Source organism: Macaca mulatta, chromosome 16 (genome assembly GCF_049350105.2).
Source record: "Macaca mulatta isolate MMU2019108-1 chromosome 16, T2T-MMU8v2.0, whole genome shotgun sequence".
NCBI classification, from domain to species: Eukaryota; Metazoa; Chordata; class Mammalia; order Primates; family Cercopithecidae; genus Macaca; species Macaca mulatta.
The window spans coordinates 18,029,593-18,052,040 of NC_133421.1; the positions used below are offsets into that span (position 1 = coordinate 18,029,593).

At 38.0% G+C, this 22,448-nt stretch overlaps 1 protein-coding gene and 1 pseudogene across 47 annotated transcripts in view; one reads left to right on the forward strand and one right to left on the reverse strand.

Moving 5' to 3' along the window:
• The window catches only part of NCOR1 (nuclear receptor corepressor 1), a 189,410-nt gene that overhangs the window by 124,927 nt on the left and 42,035 nt on the right, over nt 1-22,448 (forward strand). For 24 of the 47 annotated variants that reach the window (XM_015118697.3, XM_077970423.1, XM_015118702.3 and 21 more), the window contains 10 exons: nt 328-523; nt 5,677-5,850; nt 6,583-6,743; nt 12,405-12,525; nt 12,623-12,724; nt 13,067-13,167; nt 17,955-18,123; nt 19,752-19,892; nt 21,044-21,127; nt 21,604-21,860. In XM_015118697.3, the coding sequence (XP_014974183.3) occupies nt 328-523; nt 5,677-5,850; nt 6,583-6,743; nt 12,405-12,525; nt 12,623-12,724; nt 13,067-13,167; nt 17,955-18,123; nt 19,752-19,892; nt 21,044-21,127; nt 21,604-21,860 (1,506 nt within the window). The remainder of the gene's footprint in view (nt 1-327; nt 524-5,676; nt 5,851-6,582; nt 6,744-12,404; nt 12,526-12,622; nt 12,725-13,066; nt 13,168-17,954; nt 18,124-19,751; nt 19,893-21,043; nt 21,128-21,603; nt 21,861-22,448) is intronic. The other 23 variants (XM_015118707.3, XM_077970435.1, XM_077970430.1 and 20 more) reach the window with 1 other exon arrangement.
• On the reverse strand, nt 8,536-11,251 carry LOC106993925 (large ribosomal subunit protein eL22 pseudogene; annotated as a pseudogene).

Sequence of the window (22,448 nt, forward strand, 5' to 3'; positions counted from 1 at the left end):
TGTGTCAGCCTCCCGAGTAGCTGGGACTACAGGCATGCATCACCGCACCCGCCTAAATTTTTGTATTTTTGTTAGAGACGAGGTTTCACCACGTTGGCCAGGCTGGTCTTGAACTCCTGACCTGCCTGCCTCAGCCTCTCAAAGTGATGAGATTACAGGCATGAGCCATTCACCCAGCCTTAAGCATCATTCTTGAAGATACCTTTGATTAAAAAATGATAAAATCAATTCAACCAATAATATGACAGAAATAAGCATTACTTGTAACAAATGGCAATTATTATTACATTGGTTGTTTGCATATTTAGATTTATTTTCTTCCTGTAGGTATCCTGCACCCCATGTAACATACCAATCGGAACCCCAGTGAGTGGCTATGCTCTCTACCAGCGACACATTAAAGCAATGCATGAGTCAGCACTCCTGGAGGAGCAGCGGCAGAGACAAGAACAGATAGATTTGGAATGTAGAAGTTCTACAAGTCCATGTGGCACATCCAAGAGTCCAAACAGAGAGTGGGAAGGTAGGTAAATAGAGCCATCACCACAGAGAACTTTTATGAAGGGAAATAAAGCTAAACCCATAAGCAGTGTCCATTGTGCTTTGTAAGTTATCAGCCTCCCAACTGATTATTACATTTGTCCCTAACAGACACAGTTCCTTAAATTGACCTTAAACTCTGAAGAAATGTTAGTATTATTAACTATTAAAGGATGCCAGTAACATTTTTAGTAGCATTCTAGTTAATGTGAATTTTCTGATATTCATCTTTGTGCCGGAAGACTTACAAATAAAGTCATGCTTTATGTTCCATTCATCTGAATTTTCAGAGTAAGTGAGAATTGTTGTCCGGTCCTCGAAGCAAATCCCCTTCAAATATTACAGTGTAATATTCACATTCTCTGGTAGATGAGAGACACAACTTTGTGTAGTGGCTGTTCCCAAGCAGATGCTGGTTAAGCCTTCACCTTGGCGTTTGCCAGCTGTGTGGCCACAAGCAAGTCACTTAACCTTTCATAGCTTTAGTTTTCTCATCTGTAAAATGAAAATAATAGTACAACCACCTTGTTGTGGTTGTAAAATTAAAGAAGGAGCATTCGGTATTGTTATATAACATGTGGCTCTGCGTTATTTTATGTATAATGTAGTGTATAATTACATACTAATTAGTGCATTAGTACTGTATATACACAGTATTAGTAGATACTATGGAGGTACCTGTTTTCATTGTTACATCACTGTTTTTATTTCAAGTAATAGATTTGAATTGGTCTGTTGCTGTTTTAGTTGGTGTGTGGTACACTTTTACTTTCTTTAAAAAAAGAAGAAAGGAGCGGTTTTTAAGTTTTAATACATTCTTCTGACATGGTTAGAAGATGGGCACATGTTTCTGGTTAAGAATGAGTTTACAGTCTACTTATATGCTATGATATGCTTAGAATATAAGAATACTGAAATAGTCTGAATGATTCAGAAGATTCTTTACAGTACTTTATTTAGCTAAATAAGAGCTATTAGTTTTACAATGCCATGCGTTCCAAGGGTTATTTAATATAAAATAGGAACTGTGGTATTTAACTGATCCTGCTGACTCTGCCTAGATCACACCAATAATGAGTTATTAGTTACATAACACACTGAACTTCTTATGTTAGAGTTTTAAATGTAAACTTGTTAATCTTTTAAACATAAATCTTGTGCTAGGAAAAATGTGAACCAGAATGATAATATCCACCAAGGAATATAAAAGGTGCTAAATGAATATTTCCTTGAATGAAGGTAGAAATATTGATAACTTTTAGGCTTTTACTTTGTTGGTTCTAGGGAATTCTTAATCCCTAGTTCTGTAATTGACATATGTACTCGGTAATTACACCTTAAAGGAATGAATTATAAATGAATGACATAATGGAGATATCTTTATTTCGTTTCACTACAGCATATTAACGGACTTATCGCAGGTGTTTGTCCTTTGAACGTTCCAATTATGAGGAAATTCATCAGTGGAAAATGATACTTTAGAGAATAAAAGTCTCTGGATGTATTTCTTACATTAATAATTTAGGACAGATTTTGTGAAGAAGTAGTAAAAGTTAGAAAAATGACATTCAGATGGTATCATTTGTTGAACTTATGCCAAAGCATAACATTATTGTTGGTAATATCTGGGTCATTTTAATATGGATATCATATTATAATTTTAAAGCATCAGTATCTTTTATTGATCTGCTTTATAAAATGAGTTGTATTTGGGAACTGAAAAAACTGAACCAGGCTAGATCTCCAAATTCTGAGACTCCAAACTGTGAATTGTACTTCTCTGTGTTAGTCACATTAATACATGTGGTTTAGATCTCAGTGGTATCCTAATTTTTAATCATAATTCAATCATCTTAAAACAAAATTGTAATTGTATGTTTGATTAGTATGACATTAAGAATTTTACAGTTTGGTTGAAGGTGATGCTCTATAAGGAGGGAAAGTTTATCCAAAGGTGGTTTTGTTTTAGCTAATCTCCCTAGTGTATTCATCCTATAATTTGTTTAACAAGTACCAGAAATCTTTCTTTGAATCTATCCTGTAGTTCAGTGTATAGGATAACCTTTCAAATAACATTTTAATGTTTGCAGTTAAGATGCTTGTGTCTAGAATGTTTGACACAAATGGTTTAAATTTAACCTCACAGAACAGTTTATAGAGTGTGAAGAATAGTGAGAGTATGGATTTATGTATAAAGTATCACCAAATATTGGTACGGTCCACCCGAATTAGGGCCATGTTTTCTACTTTTCCCTTCATGGTCTCTTAGCAAGTAACAGGCAGCACTTGTTGTCCAACTATTTGGTTGTATTTATTTCTCTTAATGTGAATGGTATAAATAATTACTGTAGGTATGCCCGTTTTAAGTTGCTTAAAGCTTTTCCCATCTTTAGAAAAGGTTGAAATAAACCTTACAGAATTGTTTTCACTTACCAGTAACATTTACACGAGTTGACCTCTGCTTTATTGGTAACTTTTAAGCTTCTTTTCTACAGTGAAGGAACTCAAGCATATGGAGGTAGAGTTACAATTGAACTTCTAACGCTATTTAACAAAATTATCCAATTAAAATAAGAGTTAAGGCTGGGCACGGTGGCTCACGCCTGTAATCGCAGCACTTTGGGAGGCCGAGGTGGGCGGATCATGAGGTCAGGAGATGGAAACCATCCTGGCTAACACGGTGAAACCCCGTCTCTACTAAAAAATACAAAAAAGTAGCCGGGCGAGGTGGCGGGCGCCTGTGGTCCCAGCTACTCGGGAGGCTGAGGCAGGAGAATGGCGTGGACCCGGGAGGCGGAGCTTGCAGTGAGCCGAGATCACGCCACTGCACTCCAACCTGGGTGACAGAGCCAGACTTCGTCTCAAAATAAATAAATAAATACAAACAAACAAAAAAAGTTAATGCTTCTTTGTAACTGACCCTAGTTTGTTGCATGTTTATTTTCTTGCTGTTGCTGTTTTTCTTTTCCTGCTCCGGGTACATGGTAATTTAAATAGCTGTGTTTAGAACCATGCAAATTTCCATCATTAAAAAAAAAAAAAAAGGCCGGGCACGGCGGCTCACGCCTGTAATCCCAGCACTTTGGGAGGCCGAGGCGGGTGGATCACGAGGTCAGGAGATGGAGACCATCCTGACTAACACGGGGAAACCCCGTCTCTACTAAAAATACAAAAGTTAGCTAGGCGTGATGACGGGCGCCTGTAGTCCCAGCTACTTGGGAGGCTGAGGCAGGAGAATGGCGTGAACCCGGGAGACGGAGGTTGCAGTGAGCCGAGATTGTGCCACTGCACTTCAGCCTGGGAGACAGAGCAAGACTCTGTCTCAAAAAAACAAAAACAAAAACAAAAAACCTACTTTGACCAGTGGATTTTTTTTTTTTTAACATAGTTATAAACTGACTGGAAATGGTAAAATAATTAGACATTGGATTTTTAATACATTATCATATTAAATTCTCTAGGAAAGAAGTGGTGATTTTCTTTTGGAGTTGGGTTATTTCATAAATCTGTTTGCTCAGTATTAGGACACTTACTCTAATTCATTATATTAATGTGTCATAGAAGGAAAAAGTACCGTCATCTTGATGGATACCCCAGAGACATCTGAAATTCAACACCCTGTCCTTTAGTGAGACACTATTGACCTGTGGTTTAGAGCTAATGGTCTGTAATTATACTGCTTTAAAAAAATCCCTGGTAGACCTTGGTTGGGCAATTAGATGTGATTTTTCTGAGCCTCAGTTTCCTCATCTGTAAAATGGTATTAATAATCACATTGGTCTTGAGGGCTAAATAGATAATATATGTAATGCACCCTGCCTAGTGCTTGAATATTAGTTGATATTTTTGTAATTGTTTCTGATTTTTAAAAGCACCTTAGTAAATGATTACAAAAAATAGTGTAGTAAGGAAATAAGAGGTTTAGGTATTTGAAGGGAAAAGACAAATTATTTATAGGATAAGATTATTCACCTAAAAGCCTAAAAGAATCAACTGAAAAGTTATTAGAGCTAAAAATAAAGTTCATTAGTTTCTCAGAAAAAAATATTACACAGAAATCCGCATCTTTCCTGTACGTCTGCAGTAATCAGGTTTATTTATATAAACCCATATATATGAAAGAGATGGTTTTCTTACCAATATGACACATCTAGGAATAATTTTTAACAAGCAATGTATGGACCTATCTGACAAAAACAAGATTTCTCAACTAGAAAACTCATTATTATAAAATGTCAAGTCTTCTGTATTTATTCATAAATTTAATACAAGTCTGATGAAAATTCCAGTTGTTTGGGAACATTTTAAATTTAGATTTACCAGGAAAGATAAATGGATACAACTAGGTAGTGAAAATAATAAATAAAATGTGTGGGAATTTATTCTGACAGACATTAAAATGCTACAGATCTAAGTGGTCAGGGTTACAAATGAGTTTTACTTTGTGCTTTTTGGATTTTCAAAAATTACAGATGTTAATTTCATTTTAAAAATAAACTATATATTTTAAACTCTTAATATGACTGCATTTCTGGCATGCCCTTTAAAATGTTTAAAGTTTCTTTATGCTTTATGTGGAGGTAACTTACATGATAAATAATTTTAATTAGTATTATTGTAGTTATATTCATGGTTTTGATAAGCTTATATAGGATTTTTGGATTAGTTTGATCTGCATCTTTTGAAAGCCTTCTTCCATTTCTTAATTAAATTTATTTCTGTGCATATTATCATGGAGTGAGCTTCAACAGGCTAATTATAAGAGTTGTGAAATCCTCGCAAAGCTAATAACCTCCAGTCAGGCCAGATTTGAATTAACAGAATTGCTTGATAATCTGATATTTCCCTGTTGTGATTTTATTGCATGTGAAAACACTTGATTCTCCTTAAGAGGAAAGAGAAGTTCTTGGTCCTTTAAAGGGAAAACTCGTAAATGAGTATTTGAGGATACACAGAAGATTTAGAGTTAGAGGATTTCTTAACTTCTCTGTGGGTGGATTTTGCCCCCAGGAATTTTAGACTTTAATGTTAGTAATATAGTTGGATCTGCCCCTGGATGGTGTGGGCTTGGTCCTTTCACACTTACTATTTTAATTTGGGGTTCTTCCCTTATTTTGATAACTTTAACTTTCATAGGAAAATCAGTCGCCTATATGCCTTATGCTGAGGTCAAACGTGCTCTAGAACAGGAAGCACAGATGCACAATACTGCAGCAAGGTCAGCCTCACCGTGTAGGCTTTCTCCAAGAGAAGTCAGTAAAGCCGCTCCACAGCCTGATATGAGTGCAGCCCGCTATAGTGTCCCGCCAGGTAAATATCACTCCTCTGTGCAGTGGCTGCTGGCCATCCACCCACACATGTTCCACGTGGGCGGTTTAATCTCGTGAATGAACTGCTCTTCCAGGACATGTCCTTGCTGTTTCAAAATGACTTTGTTTCTCTGCATTCCATCATCAATTGTATTTAGCTGAGTTCACTGGGCCACTGGGAAATTTGTGTTCACACATTTATACTGTGACATTGACTGGCTCTTCCTTTAAGAAGAGTACATGAATTTGTAAAATTCTTGAGATCTCCCCATCCCCAAAATTCAAGTGTTCTGTGAGAGCCGGAATCAGTAAATGTTTCTCAAAATGTGCAAGATGCGAAAAGGATGTATAACTGGTTGTCAGTCATGTGTGTGCATTCTATGAAGTAGTGTTATCAGCTGTTCTTAAGAAGTACCCTAAGAGTGGTGGCGAGAGATAAATATTTGAAGACTGATGTTTGCTCTGCTAAGCAGAAGTAGTTTGAAATGAGCATCAGCTTGGAAGCTCTGGTTTGAAAGGGAGTTGAACATTTCAACCCCACAAATAGTATTTGTGACTTAAATATGTATACAGGCTTACGTGAATGAGAAATTTTAAATAGAAATGTTCATTGTTGGTTTCATGTTGCATTTTTTAATTTGTGATTTAAAAATTCAGGAATGACTGAGAGAGGTAACCTGTTGTAAACTAGGAAATGGACTATTTTTAAATCATTTTTCTTTCCTTTTAAAAGTCCTTCAGCCTGCTCCACATCAAGTGATAACTAATCTCCCTGAAGGCGTTCGGCTTCCAACAACTCGACCAACCAGGCCACCGCCCCCTCTCATCCCGTCATCCAAAACCACAGTGGCTTCAGAAAAACCATCTTTTATAATGGGAGGCTCCATCTCACAGGTGAAACGACTTCTCTTTACAGTAGATTTCTTGTTGAATATGCCTTTGTTAAAACTTGTCCCTCCTTCTTGCACTGATTTGTCAGAGTACTAATAAATAATAATCTGTCTGAATATGAAATTTCAAGAGATAATGACCAGAAAATGCAGCAGTCACTATACTTTTGCCACAAATCAGAACTTTCAGTGAGTGATGTACTCAGATTGAGTAGTCATGGCATACCACCCATTTAATTACACTTGGCACTTGGCATACCACCTAGTTTAATTTACATCACTCTAAACTTACCAAGTTTTAAACTTAGTTTCAAACAGTAGAATATTTGTTCACTAATCTATGATAAAGACTCTAAATATTAAATTGTAGGTGGTTAGTATTATAATTTATTCTGACTTTGGCCACTAAATCTTCTTCCTGGTTCATTAGTTTTTAAAAAGTTGAGATATGGTCTGGTCTTAACAGTTCCATCAGTTTTGATTAACATGGATATCAGTGGTCACACCCCTGTCAACTTATTGAACACTTCTTCACTTCAGAAAGTTTTCTCATGTTCCTTCCCAGCCCATCTCCCCTCCCACTTCCTGAAGCAACCACTATTCGACTTTCTATTGTTGTAGATTAGTTTTGCCTTTTCTAGAACTTCCTGTGAATGGAATCAAACATGGTGTACTCTTTTGCATCTGTCTTCTTTAACTCAGCATAATGGTTTTAGGGAATTCGTCCAGGGTTTTATGTAATCAGTAGTTTTTTCCTTTTTATTGCTGAGTAATACCAGTTTGTTTATCCAGTCTCCTGTTGATGAAAACCTGAGCTGTTTCCAGTTTTTGGCAGCTATAAATAAAGCTGGGCATTCTTGTAATGGGTTCTTTGTGGACATATGTTTTTATTTTTCTTGTACAATTACCTGGCAGTGGAATTACTAGGTTTATGTATGTTTTATACTTTTCCAGAGCGGTTCTACAGTTTTATGCTGCCACTAGCAATGTACGAGACATGATTGCTTCATTTGATGTTGTCAAGTCTTGGTCATTTTAGTCATACTTGGTGTGTAATAATATCTTATTGTGGTTGTATTTCACATTTCCCTGACAACAAACAGTGTTGGGCACTTTTCATGTGCTTATTGGCCATTTGTACACCTTTGAAGTGACTATTTAAGTCTGATTATCTCTTTCTACTGAGTCTTTTTGATACTGTGTTGTAGGTCTTTATTATGGTTGAAAGTTCTCTGTTAGATGTATGTATTACAAATATTTTCTCTGTTTTTTTGTCTATTTTCTTACTGGTATTTTGATGAGCAGAAGTTGCAAATTTTTATGTCGTCTAAATATATATACACACTTTTTTCTCCTATGATTAATTTTATTTTGCTAAGAAATCTTTGCTTGCTCCAAGGTTGTGAGATATTTGCCTGTTTTTTTCTTCTGAAAGCTTTATAATTTTGGCTTTTATATTGAGGCCCATGACCAGAATCAAATTAATTTTTGTGTATAGTATGAGGTCAGGATTAACATTCATCTTTATGTAAATTTCTAGTAGAAAATAGCACCAATTGAAAAGTCTTTTACTCCTTTGATCGCTTTAGTTCCTTTGTTAGAAATCGTTTGACAGTATATATGGTTCTGTTTCTGCATTGTCTCCATGCTGTTCCATGGATGTACTTTTTCATCCTTTTGTCAGTACCACAGTCTTGATTACTATAGCTTTATTGTAAGTACTGAAATCATGTAGTATAAGTCTTTGGTGTTTTTGTTTTTCAAGATTGTTTTGGCTATTTGGTGCCTTTTGCATTTTCATATAAATTATATAATCAGCTTAACAATTTCTGTCTCCCACACTTTTTTTGGTTCCCAAGTTTTATTCAAGGACTCATACAAAAAATTCCAGGTAAATGAGTTTTAATCCTCATCTTCCTTCTCTTCTTTGTCCTGATTAATTTGGAAGTAACATAATCCGAAATTCTCTTTGCTGTTAGCAGCTATGCACACCAATCACATAGCTTACTCTTCAGATATTTTTTGGTGAGCTATTTCAAATACCCTTTGGAAAAAGGCACCTCAGAAGTTACGGTGCTTGTATTCTTGCTCCTTTCAATAGTTACTACCCCTCCACCAAGATTCCCAGCTTTTCCATTCACTTTAATTCTGTCTTGGAGAAACTGCTAACATTTGGCAGCAACATCTGTGGGGTAGGTTCAGTCAAGGGTGAACTTCAGAACCTGCTCTTTTTTTTTTTTTTTGCCCCCACTTTTTCATGGGCACCTGGCAGCAGCAGAGGCTGAAACAATCTGTCAGTCTACTTAAAGAAAAAAATTTTCTCTTTTCCTTCTTCTCCTTCTCCTTCTCCTTCTCTTTCTCTTCTTCCTCCTCCTCCTCCTCCCTTTCCTTTCCTTTCCTTTCCTTTCCTTTCCTTTCCTTTCCTTTCCTTTCCTTTCCTTTCCTGTCCTGTCCTGTCCTGTCCTGACCTGTCCTGTCCTGTCCTGTCCTGTCCTGTCCTTTCCCCACTTCATTTATTTTATTTGCAGGAGGAGTAGAAATATGTTTTAAGGGAGAGTTTTATTTTTCCCCCTAAACATGAATCTTGTAAGTAAAACCAACTTAACTCTAGAAATGTAGCAAAGTAAGGGGAAAGTAGCACAAACCACCCAAGAGGCAAAGGTTGTGGGGAAGAGGTGGGTGCAGTGGGCATATAACATATGCGTAAATGCTTTATGATTCACCTGCTCAGCACTGTCTCCCCAGAAGGCAAGCACAGGGACCCATTTTAAGAAGATGTTGCCACCCAAACATCTGAGAATGCTTCAAATCATAGTTTACGGTTTAAAAGACCAAACAAAACAAAACAAAACAAAACCAGAAACCACCCATCTGCTGGGATTTTTGTTGGAATTGTATTAAATCTATAGATCAATTTGGGGTAGAAATGGATATCTTAACATCGAATCTTCTAATCCATGAACTTGTATATCTTTTCATTTATCTGTATCTCTCAGCAGTGCTTTAAAGTTTTCACTTTAGAGATTTGTACATGTTTTGTTTGATTTATATTTGGCTGATTCCTTTAAATTTTTTTAAAATTTTTTTAAAATTTTTTAACAAAGTCTTGCTCTGCAGTGGTGTGATCATAGCTCACTGTAGCCTCCAACTCCTGGGCTCAAGCGATCCTCCCACCTCAGCCTTCCGAGTAGTTAGGATTTTTTTTTTTTTTTTTCTGAGACAGAGTCTTGCTCTGTTGCTCAGGCTGGAGTGCAGTGACGCGATCTCGGCTCACTGCAACCCTTGCCTCCCAGGTTCAAGCGATCCTCCAGCCTCAGCCTCCCAAGTAGCTGAGACTACAGTCATGTGCCACCCTGTCCAGCTAATTTTTTTGTATTTTTAGTAGAGACGGGGTTTCACCATGTTGGCCAGGATGGTCTTGATACAGGAATGCTAAATAGTGAATTGGTAAACATGGACATGCATTTCTTGTTGCTTATCTTAGAAGGAAGGCATTCAGTATTTCACTGTTAGGCAAAATGTTAAGTTTTTCATGGATGTCTTTCATCATATTGAAGATGTTTCCTTCCATTCTTAGTTTGTTGAGACCCACCTTCACCCCTAGTTCTTATATTTTTTTAGCTCCAGAATTTCTATTTTGTTCTTTTTAATGATTTCTTTCTCTTTGTTGGTATTCTCTATCTGGTGAAATATCATTCTTGTACTTTCTTTTTTTTTTTCTTTTTCTATCTCCTGGAGTAATTCTGTTGCTCAGGCTGGAGTGCAGTGGCATGATCTTAGCTCACTGCAGGGTCAGTCTCCCAGGCCCAAACAATCTTGCCTTAGCATCCTGAGTAGCTGGAACTACAGGCATGCACCACTGTGCCTTGGCTTTTAATTTTTTTTAAATTTTTTTTGTAGAGACAGAGTCTTAATATATTGTTAAGGCTGTTCTCAGACTCTTGGCCTCAAGTGATCCTCCTGCTGGGTTTCCCAAAGTGTAAGGATTCAAGAAGGCAGGCCACTGCACCTGGCCTCCTTTAATTTAGACATGGTTCATTTTAGTTCTTGGAATATATTTATAATAGCTGATTTAAAGTCTTACTTTAGTTTCTGTTCCCTGATCTGTTTTGTATGTATAGCTCACATTTTCATGTTTCTTTGCATATCTTATAATTTTGGGTCAAAAACTGGACATTATATATAATGTAGCAACTCTGGAACTTGAATCCCCCCGGGCCCCCCCCCACTTTTCTTTTCAGGGCTTGTTGTTTCTGTTTCTTTTGGCTGTTATTATTTGCTTAGTGACTTTTCTTAACTAATTCTGTAAAGTCTGTATTGTTATGTGTGGCCACTGAGGTCTGATGAACTTAGTGATCAGCTAATGATTAGACAGATTCCCTTAAATGTCTAAAATCAGTAAAATCAGTCTTTGCTGAGGGGTGCTCTTTGTGTGTTGGGCACTTGATAGCTTTGCCTTAGTCTTTACTTCCTGGCCTGCAGAGCCTTAAGGACAGCCTGAGATGAGAGCATGGCGTCTTCCCATGTCTTTCCTTGGCATATCCATAGCCTTGCACATGCATGTAGCATTCTAGGTTCTAGGGAATATGTTGGAGCTTTTCAGACCCCCATGGACATCTCATTCCCTGGCTTTTCCTTTTAAGTGTTTTGGTTAGCCTGTTGTTTACCCTGGCTGTGATCTACTGTCTCAGGCAGTGGAGAAGTTAATCAGTTGCCTCTGATTGTTTTTGACAAGCCTGCACCTCCTCTCCCACTCCAGTCAGGTCAAATAAAGACACCTTTGTGAATGGAGTTTCCCAGAGAACCAGCAGACAAGTCAGACAATGACAGTTATCTGGGAATTAGGCTTGTAAGGAGCTCCAGCCTTGCTCTTTCCCTTCTAGAGGGTGCCAGGCAGCTGGTTTGCACTATGATTGTGGGCTTTTGGTTTTCAACACTACCATAGAGCTTAATCAGGAGAATGAGAATGGAACAGGTTAAAATGCCACAAAGCCCATTGTTTTTACCTAGATTCAGCTTTTTTTTTTTTTTTTCTTTTTTAAATAAATGTTTCCAGATTTCTACAAGCCTTTGGTTAATTTCCAGGGTTCTTTAAAAGTCGATTCTTACATTGCTTGAGACTGGGAGGTGGAGGTTGCAGTGAGCTGAGATCGCTCCACTGCACTCCAGCCTGGGTGATAGAGCAAACCTCTATCTCAAAAAAAAAAAAAAAATAGAAAAAAAGAAAAGGTTGATTCTTAAAACGTTTCCAGGTTTTCTTGTTGCTTTTATGGAAGAGAGTTTTTGGAAGTCCTTATTACTTTGCTGTATTTGCTGATACCACTCTCCATAGCATTTTTAGTAGGAGTGAATATTAATAATAGTAGCTTACATTTTTATTGCAACGTATTAGTGCTTTATTTATGTAATTTATTAATAGTAAATACGATCTACATGTAATGTATGGTAATTTTAGGAGACATATCCTACTCCCCTTAAAATTTTTTTAAATTTAAGCAATCTACGATGAAGATTATCTTGCTTTACAAAAACTATTCTTAGTTTTGGGTAGAAGGGGTATAACTTTTTTTTTAAAACCGAAATGGGAATGCTGACTTTGTGAAATTGACCTTGTGAAAAAACAATGTTTGTTTAATCTTTAAATTAGTATTTTTTTTTTTTTTAGGGAACACCAGGCACTTATTTGACTTCTCATAATCAGGCTTCCTACACTCAAGAAACACCCAAGCCCTCAGTGGGATCTATCTCTCTTGGACTGCCACGGCAACAGGAATCTGCCAAATCAGGTCAGTGAGTTAATACAGTCATAATGCATCTACGTTTGTAGCATCAGAGCCAGTAATTTAGTACTGGATTGCTTCATGTTTCTCTGCCTTTCCACAGCTACTTTGCCCTACATCAAGCAGGAAGAATTTTCTCCCCGAAGCCAAAACTCACAACCTGAGGGTCTATTGGTCAGGGCCCAACATGAAGGTGTAGTCAGAGGTAAAATATGCTGTTTGGCAGAAATATTAAACTTTTGTTCCCAGTAAATTTATTAAAGTAAGTTATTAGTATATTTTAATGATGGGCTTTTTTAACTATAGTCTTTACATTCTAAATTTGTTTTCTTTCCATGTAAAAGTCATTTTAAAACTTTGAAGTTCCATGTTTCAGCAGTTCTTTAGTATTATTTCGGAAGTACATTTTAATAAAACAAACATGATGGGTTTTGTGCTGCTTTTTTCTTTTCTTCTTAGTTGAGTTCTATCCAAGTAGGGGCTGTTTTTTTGTGTTTTGGGGCAGGGTCCGGGGGTGTAATTTGCTAATAACTTTGTTTGTATTCAGGTACCGCAGGAGCCATACAAGAAGGAAGTATAACTCGGGGAACTCCAACCAGCAAAATTTCAGTGGAGAGCATTCCATCCCTACGGGGCTCTATCACTCAGGTTAGTTATGATCATCTCTGATATACTCAACAAAAGCTCAGGAAAAAATGATAAATAATTCTTAGCACTTTGGCTACTTTGTGACTTAAATTCATTTTTCTGCATTATGGGACAGGGTCTCAATGGTAGTAAAACCTAGATGTACAGACTGTCTGCACAGAGATGTTCATGTGGTCATTTTGACTGGAAGCTATATTATGTATACTTTGGTTCATTTGAAAAGGTCACTTATTTGCAAATTGGAAGAAGAAATATGTTCTAATTGATGCAGCTCTTATTGTCTTCCTGGAAAAGCTTTTACCATGTGTTTAGCCTAGATAGAAATTGAGAAGAAAACCATTACAAATTATTTGCTTACTTTTGCCCCTGTGGAGAGGTAGTTCTAGAATCTCAGTATGTGAGCTGCCTTGTTAGAATCTAATGCTAAACCAGGAAATGTGGATGGCATTAACAAAGGCACCAAAAATCTTCCAGTTTTGGGCTAAATAAATCACTAGTTTTGATTAATACAGTTTCTCTCAGTTAGTTGTTAATTTTAACTTGATGTTTAAAAAGTTCTTAGCCTCATTATGTATACGCATAAGAGGGAAAATTCTGTGTTGGGAAATCATTGTAAACAGAAACCTGTGCCTTGCATTTTCTAAAGTGTTCATTCATTGTCACGAGTTTTTTCTTTGTCTAGTTCCTGTTCTATAGGACAGTTGTTCTCAGAGTATGATTCCCCACACCAGTAGCATCAGAATCACCTAGAAAATTGCTACACATATAAATTCTCAGGGCTTACCCCAGATTTACTGAAACCCAACCCTCGTTGGTGGGGGCTGGCAATCTGTGTTTTCCCAAGCCCTTCACTGATTCGGCTAGGGCTTTGCTGGCCAAGTGTGGTTTGTGCACCAGAGCATTGGCATCACTGGGAGCTTGCTAGAGTAATGCAGAAATGTCAGTCCCCACTCTAGATCATGTGAATTAAAATCACCATTTTAATGAGGTTCACAGGTGATTTCTTTCTGAAATGTAGTTTACATGCTACTTCCTTGAGTGGATAAGTTAAAAACAGAAGAAAAGAAAGTTACATACTGACTCCTAAAATCTCTCTTTTTAGGCCGGGCGCGGTGGCTCACGCCTGTAATCCCAGCACTTTGGGAGGCCAAGGCGAGTGGATCATGAGGTCAGGAGTTTGAGACCAGCCTGACCAGTATGGTGAAACCCCATCTCTACTAAAAATACAAAAATTAGGCGGGCCTAGTGGTGTGCGCCTGTAATCCCAGCTATTCAGGAGGCTGAGGCAGGAGAATCGTTTGAACCTGGGAGGCGGTGGTTGTAGTGAGCCAAGATTGTGCCACCTCACTCCAGCCTGGGTGGCAGAGCAAGACTCCATCTCAAAAAAGTCTCCTTTTATATTTGGTCAGTGTGTTTCTGTTTTTACAGCAAGCTAATACTTTAATATGGACAGAGGAAAGTAAATGGGCCTATATGTTTTATTCTTTCTCTTCACTCTGGTATCCAAACTATGGGAAGAAAGACAGTATGAACTGGGCCAAAGGGGACTAAATTTTATCTGTTTGTTTTACAGTCTGTTTGTGCATTTGAGATGAGTACTTCTGAAGTGGGTGTTAAAGATTTCTAGATATTTACTAATGAGTTCACTTAATGACTAGACAAGTAAATGTATGTCTTTTTTTTTTTTTTTTTTTGAGACAGAGTCTCGCTCTGTCGCCCAGGCTGGAGTGCAGTGGCGAGATCTCCGCTCACTGCAAGCTCCGCCTCCCGGGTTTACGCCATTCTCCCGCCTCAGCCTCCCGAGTAGCTGGGACTACAGGTGCCCGCCACCTCGTCCGGCTAGTTTTTTGTACTTCTTTTTAGTAGAGACGGGGTTTCACCGTGTTAGCCAGGATGGTCTCGATCTCCTGACCTCGTGATCCGCCCGTCTCGGCCTCCCAAAGTGCTGGGATTACAGGCGTGAGCCACTGCACCCGGCCAAATGTATGTCTTTTATCGCTTTTCTTAAGCATATGGTATCAGATTGTGCTCTCTAGGGTTTTAGCAGTACTCATCGTGGTGACCCTAAATGTGTGAGTAAACTCAGTCTAGGCCTCTAACTCCTATTTTACGGCAAGCTGTTCTCTCTTACAAAATGCTCTACGTATTAGGTTCTATGAACAATTTTCCTTGAAGGAAGGGCTCACTGCTTAAAGGAACGGTAAAAAGAATCATGGTCATTGGCAACCCAGAGGAGGACTGATGATGGTGAAAATGTAGATAACCTGCCCTAAACTGAATCAGTGTCACAACACGGAGGCATCCAACGGCCTAACAACCTAGTAGTCAGTTTCATATTTGAAAGTTATTTTTCCCTCATATCACAATTTGAGAGACCCTCATATCACAATTTGAGAGAAAGTTGTAGTACTCTAAATTTAAAACTTACTTTATCATCTTATTTTTATTAGAAAATTTATATTAGGTTGGTGCGAAGATGCGATTTCAGACTGTGAATTTTAAATCATTACAACTAGGCTCAAACACATCTTTATTTATCAAAATAGGAACCATTACAATCCACACATTTTTGCCAATGAGAAATAATCTTGTTTATTCTTGTAACATAAAAATACATGCTTCGAGATTCGACAAACTCTTGGAAAGCTCGCTCCTTCCTTCCTTCCTTCCTTCCTTCCTTCCTTCCTTCCTTCCTTCCTTCCTTCCTTCCTTCCTTCCTTCCTTCCTCCCTCCCTCCCTCCCTCCCTCCCTCCCTCCCTTCCTTCCTTCCTCTTGCTCTGTTGCCCAGGCTGGAGTATGGAGTGCCGTGGTGCCATCTCAGCTCACTACAGCTTCTGCCTCCAGGGTTCAAGTGATTCTCCTGCCTCAGCCACCCAAGTAGCTGGAATTAACAGGCGTGCACAACCATGCCTGGCTAATTTTTGTATTTTTAGTAGAGATGGTTTTTGCCATGTTGGCCAGGCTAGTCTTGAACTCCTGGCTTCAGGTAATCCGCCCGTCTCGGCCTCCCAAAGTGCTGGGATTACAGGCCTAAGCCCCACACCCAGCCATGGAAAGCATTCTGCTGGTTGTGGAAGAATTTTCCCTGCATAAAGTAGTCGAGATGCTTGAATAAGTGGTAGAGAGAGAGGTCAGGTGAAAATATGGCAGATGAGGCAAAACTTCGTAGCCCAATTCATTCAATTTTTGAAGCATTGGTTGTGTGACACAGGTGTTGTTGTGGAGAATTGGGCTATTTCTGTTGACAGGTGCTGGCAGCAGGCATTGCAGTTTTCAGTGCATCTCATTCATTTGCTGAGCATACTTGTCAGATGTAATGGTATTGTGGGGATTCAGAAAGCTGTAGTGGCTCAGACTGGACGCAGACTGCTTCTTTTTGGTGCAAGTTTGGCTTTGGGAAGTGTTTTGGAGCTTCTTCTCAGTCCAGCCACTGAGGTGGTTGTCGCCAGTTTTTGTATAAAATCTACTGTTCTTTTTTTCTTTTTTCTTTTTTTTGAGACAGAGTCTCACTCTGTCATCCAGGCTGGAGTGCAGTGGCGCGATCTTGGCTCACTGCAAGCTCCACCTCCCGGGTTCACGCCATTCTCCTGCCTCAGCCTCCCGAGTGGCTGGGACTATAGGCACCCGCTACCATGCCCGGCTAATTTTTTGCATTTTTAGTAGAGACGGGGTTTCACCATGTTAGCCAGGATGGTCTCGATCTCCTGACCTCATGATCCGCCCACCTCGGCCTCCCAAAGTGCTGGGATTACAGGCATGAGCCCCCGTGCCCAGCTTAAAATCTACTTTTCATCGGATGTCATGATCTGATTGAGAAATGGTTTGTTGTTGCCTAGAATAGGAGAAAACACTTCAAAAAGACAGTTTTTAAAATTTTCGCTTAGCTCACGAGGCACCCACTTACTGAGCTTTTTCATTTTTCCAATTTGCTTCAAAAGCCGAACAACCATAGAATGGTTGGTGTTAAGTTCTTTGGCAACTTCTCATGTAGTCGTAAGAGGATCAGCTTCAGTGATTGCTCTCAATTGGTTGTTGTCAACTTCTGATGGCCGGGTAATATGCTCCTCATCTTCAAGGCTCTTTTTCCCTTTGCAAAACTTCTTGAACCACCACTGCACTGTATGCTTGTTAACAGTTCCTGGGCCAAATGCGTTGTTGATGTTATTAATTGTCTCCGCTGCTTTACGACCCATTTTGAACTTGAATAAGAAAATCACTTGAATTTGCTTTTTGTCTAACATCATTTTCATTGTCTAAAATAAATATAAAATAAACAGCAAGTAATAAGTCATTAACAAAAAAACAAAGTGACAAATGCACATTAAAATGATATGTAGCATAACTACATTCAAACGAAAAAAGAACATAACCACATTTATTTAAGAATGTATTCTAGTATCAAGCGGCAAATTTCAACAATGCAAAAACTGCAATTACATTTGCAGCAACCTAATAAAAGCTGTTTCATTTACTTGATTTTAGTCCTTAAGAGAAACTTCTGAGAGTTAAGTCCTGTAATAGAGTCCTCACATGAAGGTGGGAGCAAAGTTGATTCACCTAATATACCTGTCATAATTTTAAGTGTTACGTAGCTGAGTTGAAGGATGAAGGTACAGGATGTCTTCATGCCGATAAAAATTCAATGTGTAATTTCCTTTCATGTACGTGTGCTTTCTTCTTTGAAGCAATAGATTAGCCTGATTCTGTGATAGGGTAAATTTTCTGAACACCTTGTGTTTTCCCTAAACTCGAGTTACTCCTTGATTTGATGCTTGATTTGATGGCAGGGCACTCCAGCTCTGCCCCAGACTGGCATACCAACAGAGGCTTTGGTGAAGGGGTCCATTTCTAGAATGCCCATTGAAGACAGCAGTCCTGAGAAAGGCAGAGAGGAAGCTGCATCCAAAGGCCATGTTATTTATGAAGGCAAAAGTGGACATATCTTGTCATATGATAGTAAGTATTGTATGTATGTACCAAAACCAGTATTACAATATGTACTAAAAACATAGGCTTGGGTTTTCCCACATTTCTGCTATCTGGAAGTCAGTTTATCTTTGCTGAGCCTATGTTTTCTCTCAGTAAAAGGGGTTAGTAATTCTTGTCTCATGAGAATTTTGTGAATATCAGCTCAGTCAATGAAAAGTAATTAAAAACGCAGAGCTCATATTAAATGTCCCATAGGTGGTAGCTAAGATTATCGACTGTGGTCAGTTTAGCTTAGGTAAAGAGCCTTTGTTGAACTTTAATAGAATACTTTTCTTTTGAAGAGATTCATGTTTTATGAATTAAGAATTAGAGGGTAGATAATACTCTGATAATCTTGATAAGAATATTAAATACTCTTTAATAAAACTATTTTAATGTCTGTGTACATTTTTTAGATGTATTAAGTTATATTTTCTCAGTAGTAGTATTTTATAAGAATGACTCAAATGTGATAGAAATATTAGCTAAAGTTTTGACTGAGTTTGAGTTCTTATTTGCACCTGACTCTGTGACCTTGGAGTAGTCATTAGCTATGCATTTTCTCTTCCAATACAAAGAAATAAAGTATGTGTGTACATAGTGCCAAATGCTGCAAAATGCTTGATAACATTCTTATTTCCCTCTGCTTTACATGTCTGGCATATTTTGATTAACATTTGGTTTTTGGGGTTAAGAAATTAATAATTAATGTACGTTGTCCAAACCAGAAGTCTACACACCTCTGTTTCTTTCCACATCCACCAAATCACTAAGCCATTTCTGTTCATTTTCCTAAAGTGTCTAGAATCCATCCATTACTCTGTATTCACCACTCTTACCATCATCTTTAACTCAGCAGCCACCTAACTCATCTCCCTACCTTCAGTCTCACCCATATTCAAAGTGTGTGCCACATCACTCCTTGATTGATTTTTCCATCACCCTTGAGATAACTGCAAGCCCCTACCTTAGCTTTATCACCCTTCCAGGAGCTGCTTCCAGCTTAACTCTTCAGATTTTTCCTTTCTCACTTCTGTGTTTACCTCCCCTACACTCTTCCTCCCAACTCCACTCTACACATTAGCCAGTTACCAAGCTTACGTTCTTTTAATGTACCATTCTGTGTCTCACCTTGGGGTCTTTGTGTTCACTGTTCATTCTGCCCGTACGTTCTCCTCCTATTACCTTTGACTTGAACAACTCTTATTCATCCTTCATTCTCAGCTTACACATTGCTTCCTCTAAGCTGGCTTATCTGAACCTGGAGGTGTTAGGTTTCTCTCCTAGCATTTTCATAGCACATTATACTTCTCCTTTCATAGCTTATTGCACAACATAATCTGTACCTACCACTGTTGGGTATGTTTCATGCAGAAAGGGATTTAATTTGTTAATCTTATCTGCAAGCCTAGCTTATGCCTAGCACACAGTAGGCATCAATAAACGTATTTGAATGAATGAAAATATTTTATGAATCATCCACACAGATTTTATTGTAGGTTAAGACGAGTTTTTATATTATTATTTTTAAAAGATAGACTATGAAATTAACCTATTTACTGTACATTGTATACCATGTGCTCTGTCTGAGCAAGTCTTGTTTGTGTATTCTGTAGATATTAAGAATGCCCGAGAAGGGACTAGGAGTCCAAGAACAGCTCATGAAATCAGTTTAAAGAGAAGCTATGAATCAGTGGAAGGAAATATAAAGCAAGGGATGTCAATGAGGGAGTCTCCTGTATCAGCACCGCTGGAGGGTAAAGCACTGTTTTCAGAATGTTATTTTGATACATGTAATTTTATATAGTAAGTTTGCATTGTTGAATTAAGTTGTATGCAGTTTTTATCATTTCCACCTGAAATGTATATTTATATTAACTTTATATCTATATACATAAAGTGGCACATAACAATGGAAGGAGGTAAAAATTAAGCATAATTGGTCATAGGTTACTATTAGAATGTTCATATTTGAATGCTCTTACAATTTCCAGATTATTCCTGTTTCAGCTAAGTGAGTTAAAAAAGGTAAAATTTGTTATGAGAACTTCTTTTTGAATTGTGAGACGGATAAAGTGGTGTAATGGGTAAAGACATGAATTTAAATTTCAGTTTCACCCTTCCCTGGTGAATTCCTCTGAGCCTGTTTCTTCCTCTGTAAATTAAGGGATCGTACCTAACACTGTGTGAGGGTTGGAGGCAGGCGTCTGAACTGGTGCTGCTCATGTGATATGCCTTCAGTACACGATCAGTAGGATTTTGTTTTGTTAATGGCCCACTTTGTTTAAATGTTAACCTGCCTCAACCAATTTTAAGCTAGATGAAATACTAAAAGCAGGGTAAGTCCTGTGTAATTCTCTAAGAGCTGTATTTTTCTGTTAAAAAAACACACAGACACACTTTCACTGTAAATGTGTGTGGTTATTTCTAACCCTTGATTTATATTTATCAGCAACAATAATGTGAAACTTCTTAGGAGGTTATTTACAACTCTTTCATTTCAGTTTGCATGTTGCATTTAATACATCTTCCCTATTTTTATGGTATCCGTATTTCCCGTTTTCCCTTTATCGCAAGTATATTTCAAAACTAAGCAATGGTTTCCAATCCTATATCTTCTTTCTTCTTGATAAAGAAGTGTTGGGATTTTAGATTTAACTTTGAAGGTATCTTTCCTTTTTAACCTTTCATTTAGATGCCTTTGGTGGCCATTTTTTATTTAGGAAAATATTTACAAAGGACTGTGTGATGTCTTATTAGCTACTTCTGGATAGTTCACAAACTTAAATTGACATTCCTTCCTTCATAGAGCATTTATCAAAAACATATACTTTAAGAACAGCATTCAGTATATGTGAGTTGACATATATGTTATGTTGAATAATTGATTGCTTTCTTGTTTTGGAAGGGCTGATATGCCGAGCATTACCCAGGGGGAGTCCTCATTCTGACCTCAAAGAAAGGACTGTATTGTCTGGCTCCATAATGCAGGGTAAACTTTCTGCTTGTTTTGCATTTTTATTTATAATTGCCTTCCTGGCAAAATAGTTTGACATTAATTTACAGTGTATTTCTGCTTTTCAGGATATTTTCCCTTTTGAAGTATTAAAGTCTTGGTTATTACTTTTCTGCCTCTAAGCTACATAATTTATTGGAAGATGATAGTTGCTTAGTCTTTTAATATAGAGATATCTTTATTATGCAAGAACCATTCTGTGACTATTATGAATGATGCATTAATATTATATCTCGAGCAACCCTAAAGAAATGATTGATGAATACTGATTAGAGGATCTACTGTAAATAGAAAATTAATTAGAAACTACAAGATGTCAAGGCATTATTTTAAATTATGTTAAAATATGTGTAACAAAATTTACCATTTTAACCATTTTTAAATGCACAGTTCCGTGGCATTGTTGTGCAACCATCAGCTTTATTTTAATGTTTCCTGAACTCTTTTTCAAGGGACACCAAGGGCAACAACTGAAAGCTTTGAAGATGGCCTGAAATATCCCAAACAAATTAAAAGGGAAAGTCCTCCCATACGAGCGTTTGAGGGCGCCATTACCAAAGGAAAACCATACGATGGCATCACCACCATCAAAGAAATGGGGCGCTCCATTCATGAGATTCCAAGGCAAGATATTTTAACTCAGGAAAGTCGGAAAACTCCAGAAGTGGTCCAGAGCACAAGGCCGATAATTGAGGGTTCCATTTCCCAGGTAACTAAGTTTTGGCTCTTTTTGTCAGTAACTGATATTTATGGAACATTTTAAAAAGTGTGACTTAATAATTATAAGTGGTTCTTACGATGTCAGACCTCCTGGAAGTAAACGTGAAAGTTTCCTGTACCTTTTTTTTTTTTTTTTTTTTGGCTCTGTGGACCAGGCTGGAGTGCAGTGGTATGATCACAGCTCACTATAGCCTTAACCTCCTGGGCTCAAGCAGTCCTCCCACCTCAGCCTTCCAAGTAGCTAGGACTACAGGCATGTACCACCACACCCAGAATTTTTGTATTTTTGTAGAGACAGGGCTTTGCCATGTTGCCAAGGCTGGTCTTGAACTCCTGAGCTCAAGTGATCTGCCCACCTCAGCATCTCAAAGTGTGGGATCACAGGTGTGAGCCACCGCACTTGGCCTTTGTGTAATGGCACTATCTCGGCTCACTGCAACCTCTCCTTCCTGGGTTCAAGCGATTCTCCTGCCCCAGCCTCCTGGGTTGCTGAGATTATAGGTGCCCGCCACCACGCCCAGCTAATTTTGTATTTTTAGTAGAGATGGGGTTTCTCCATGTTGGTCAGGCTGGTCTC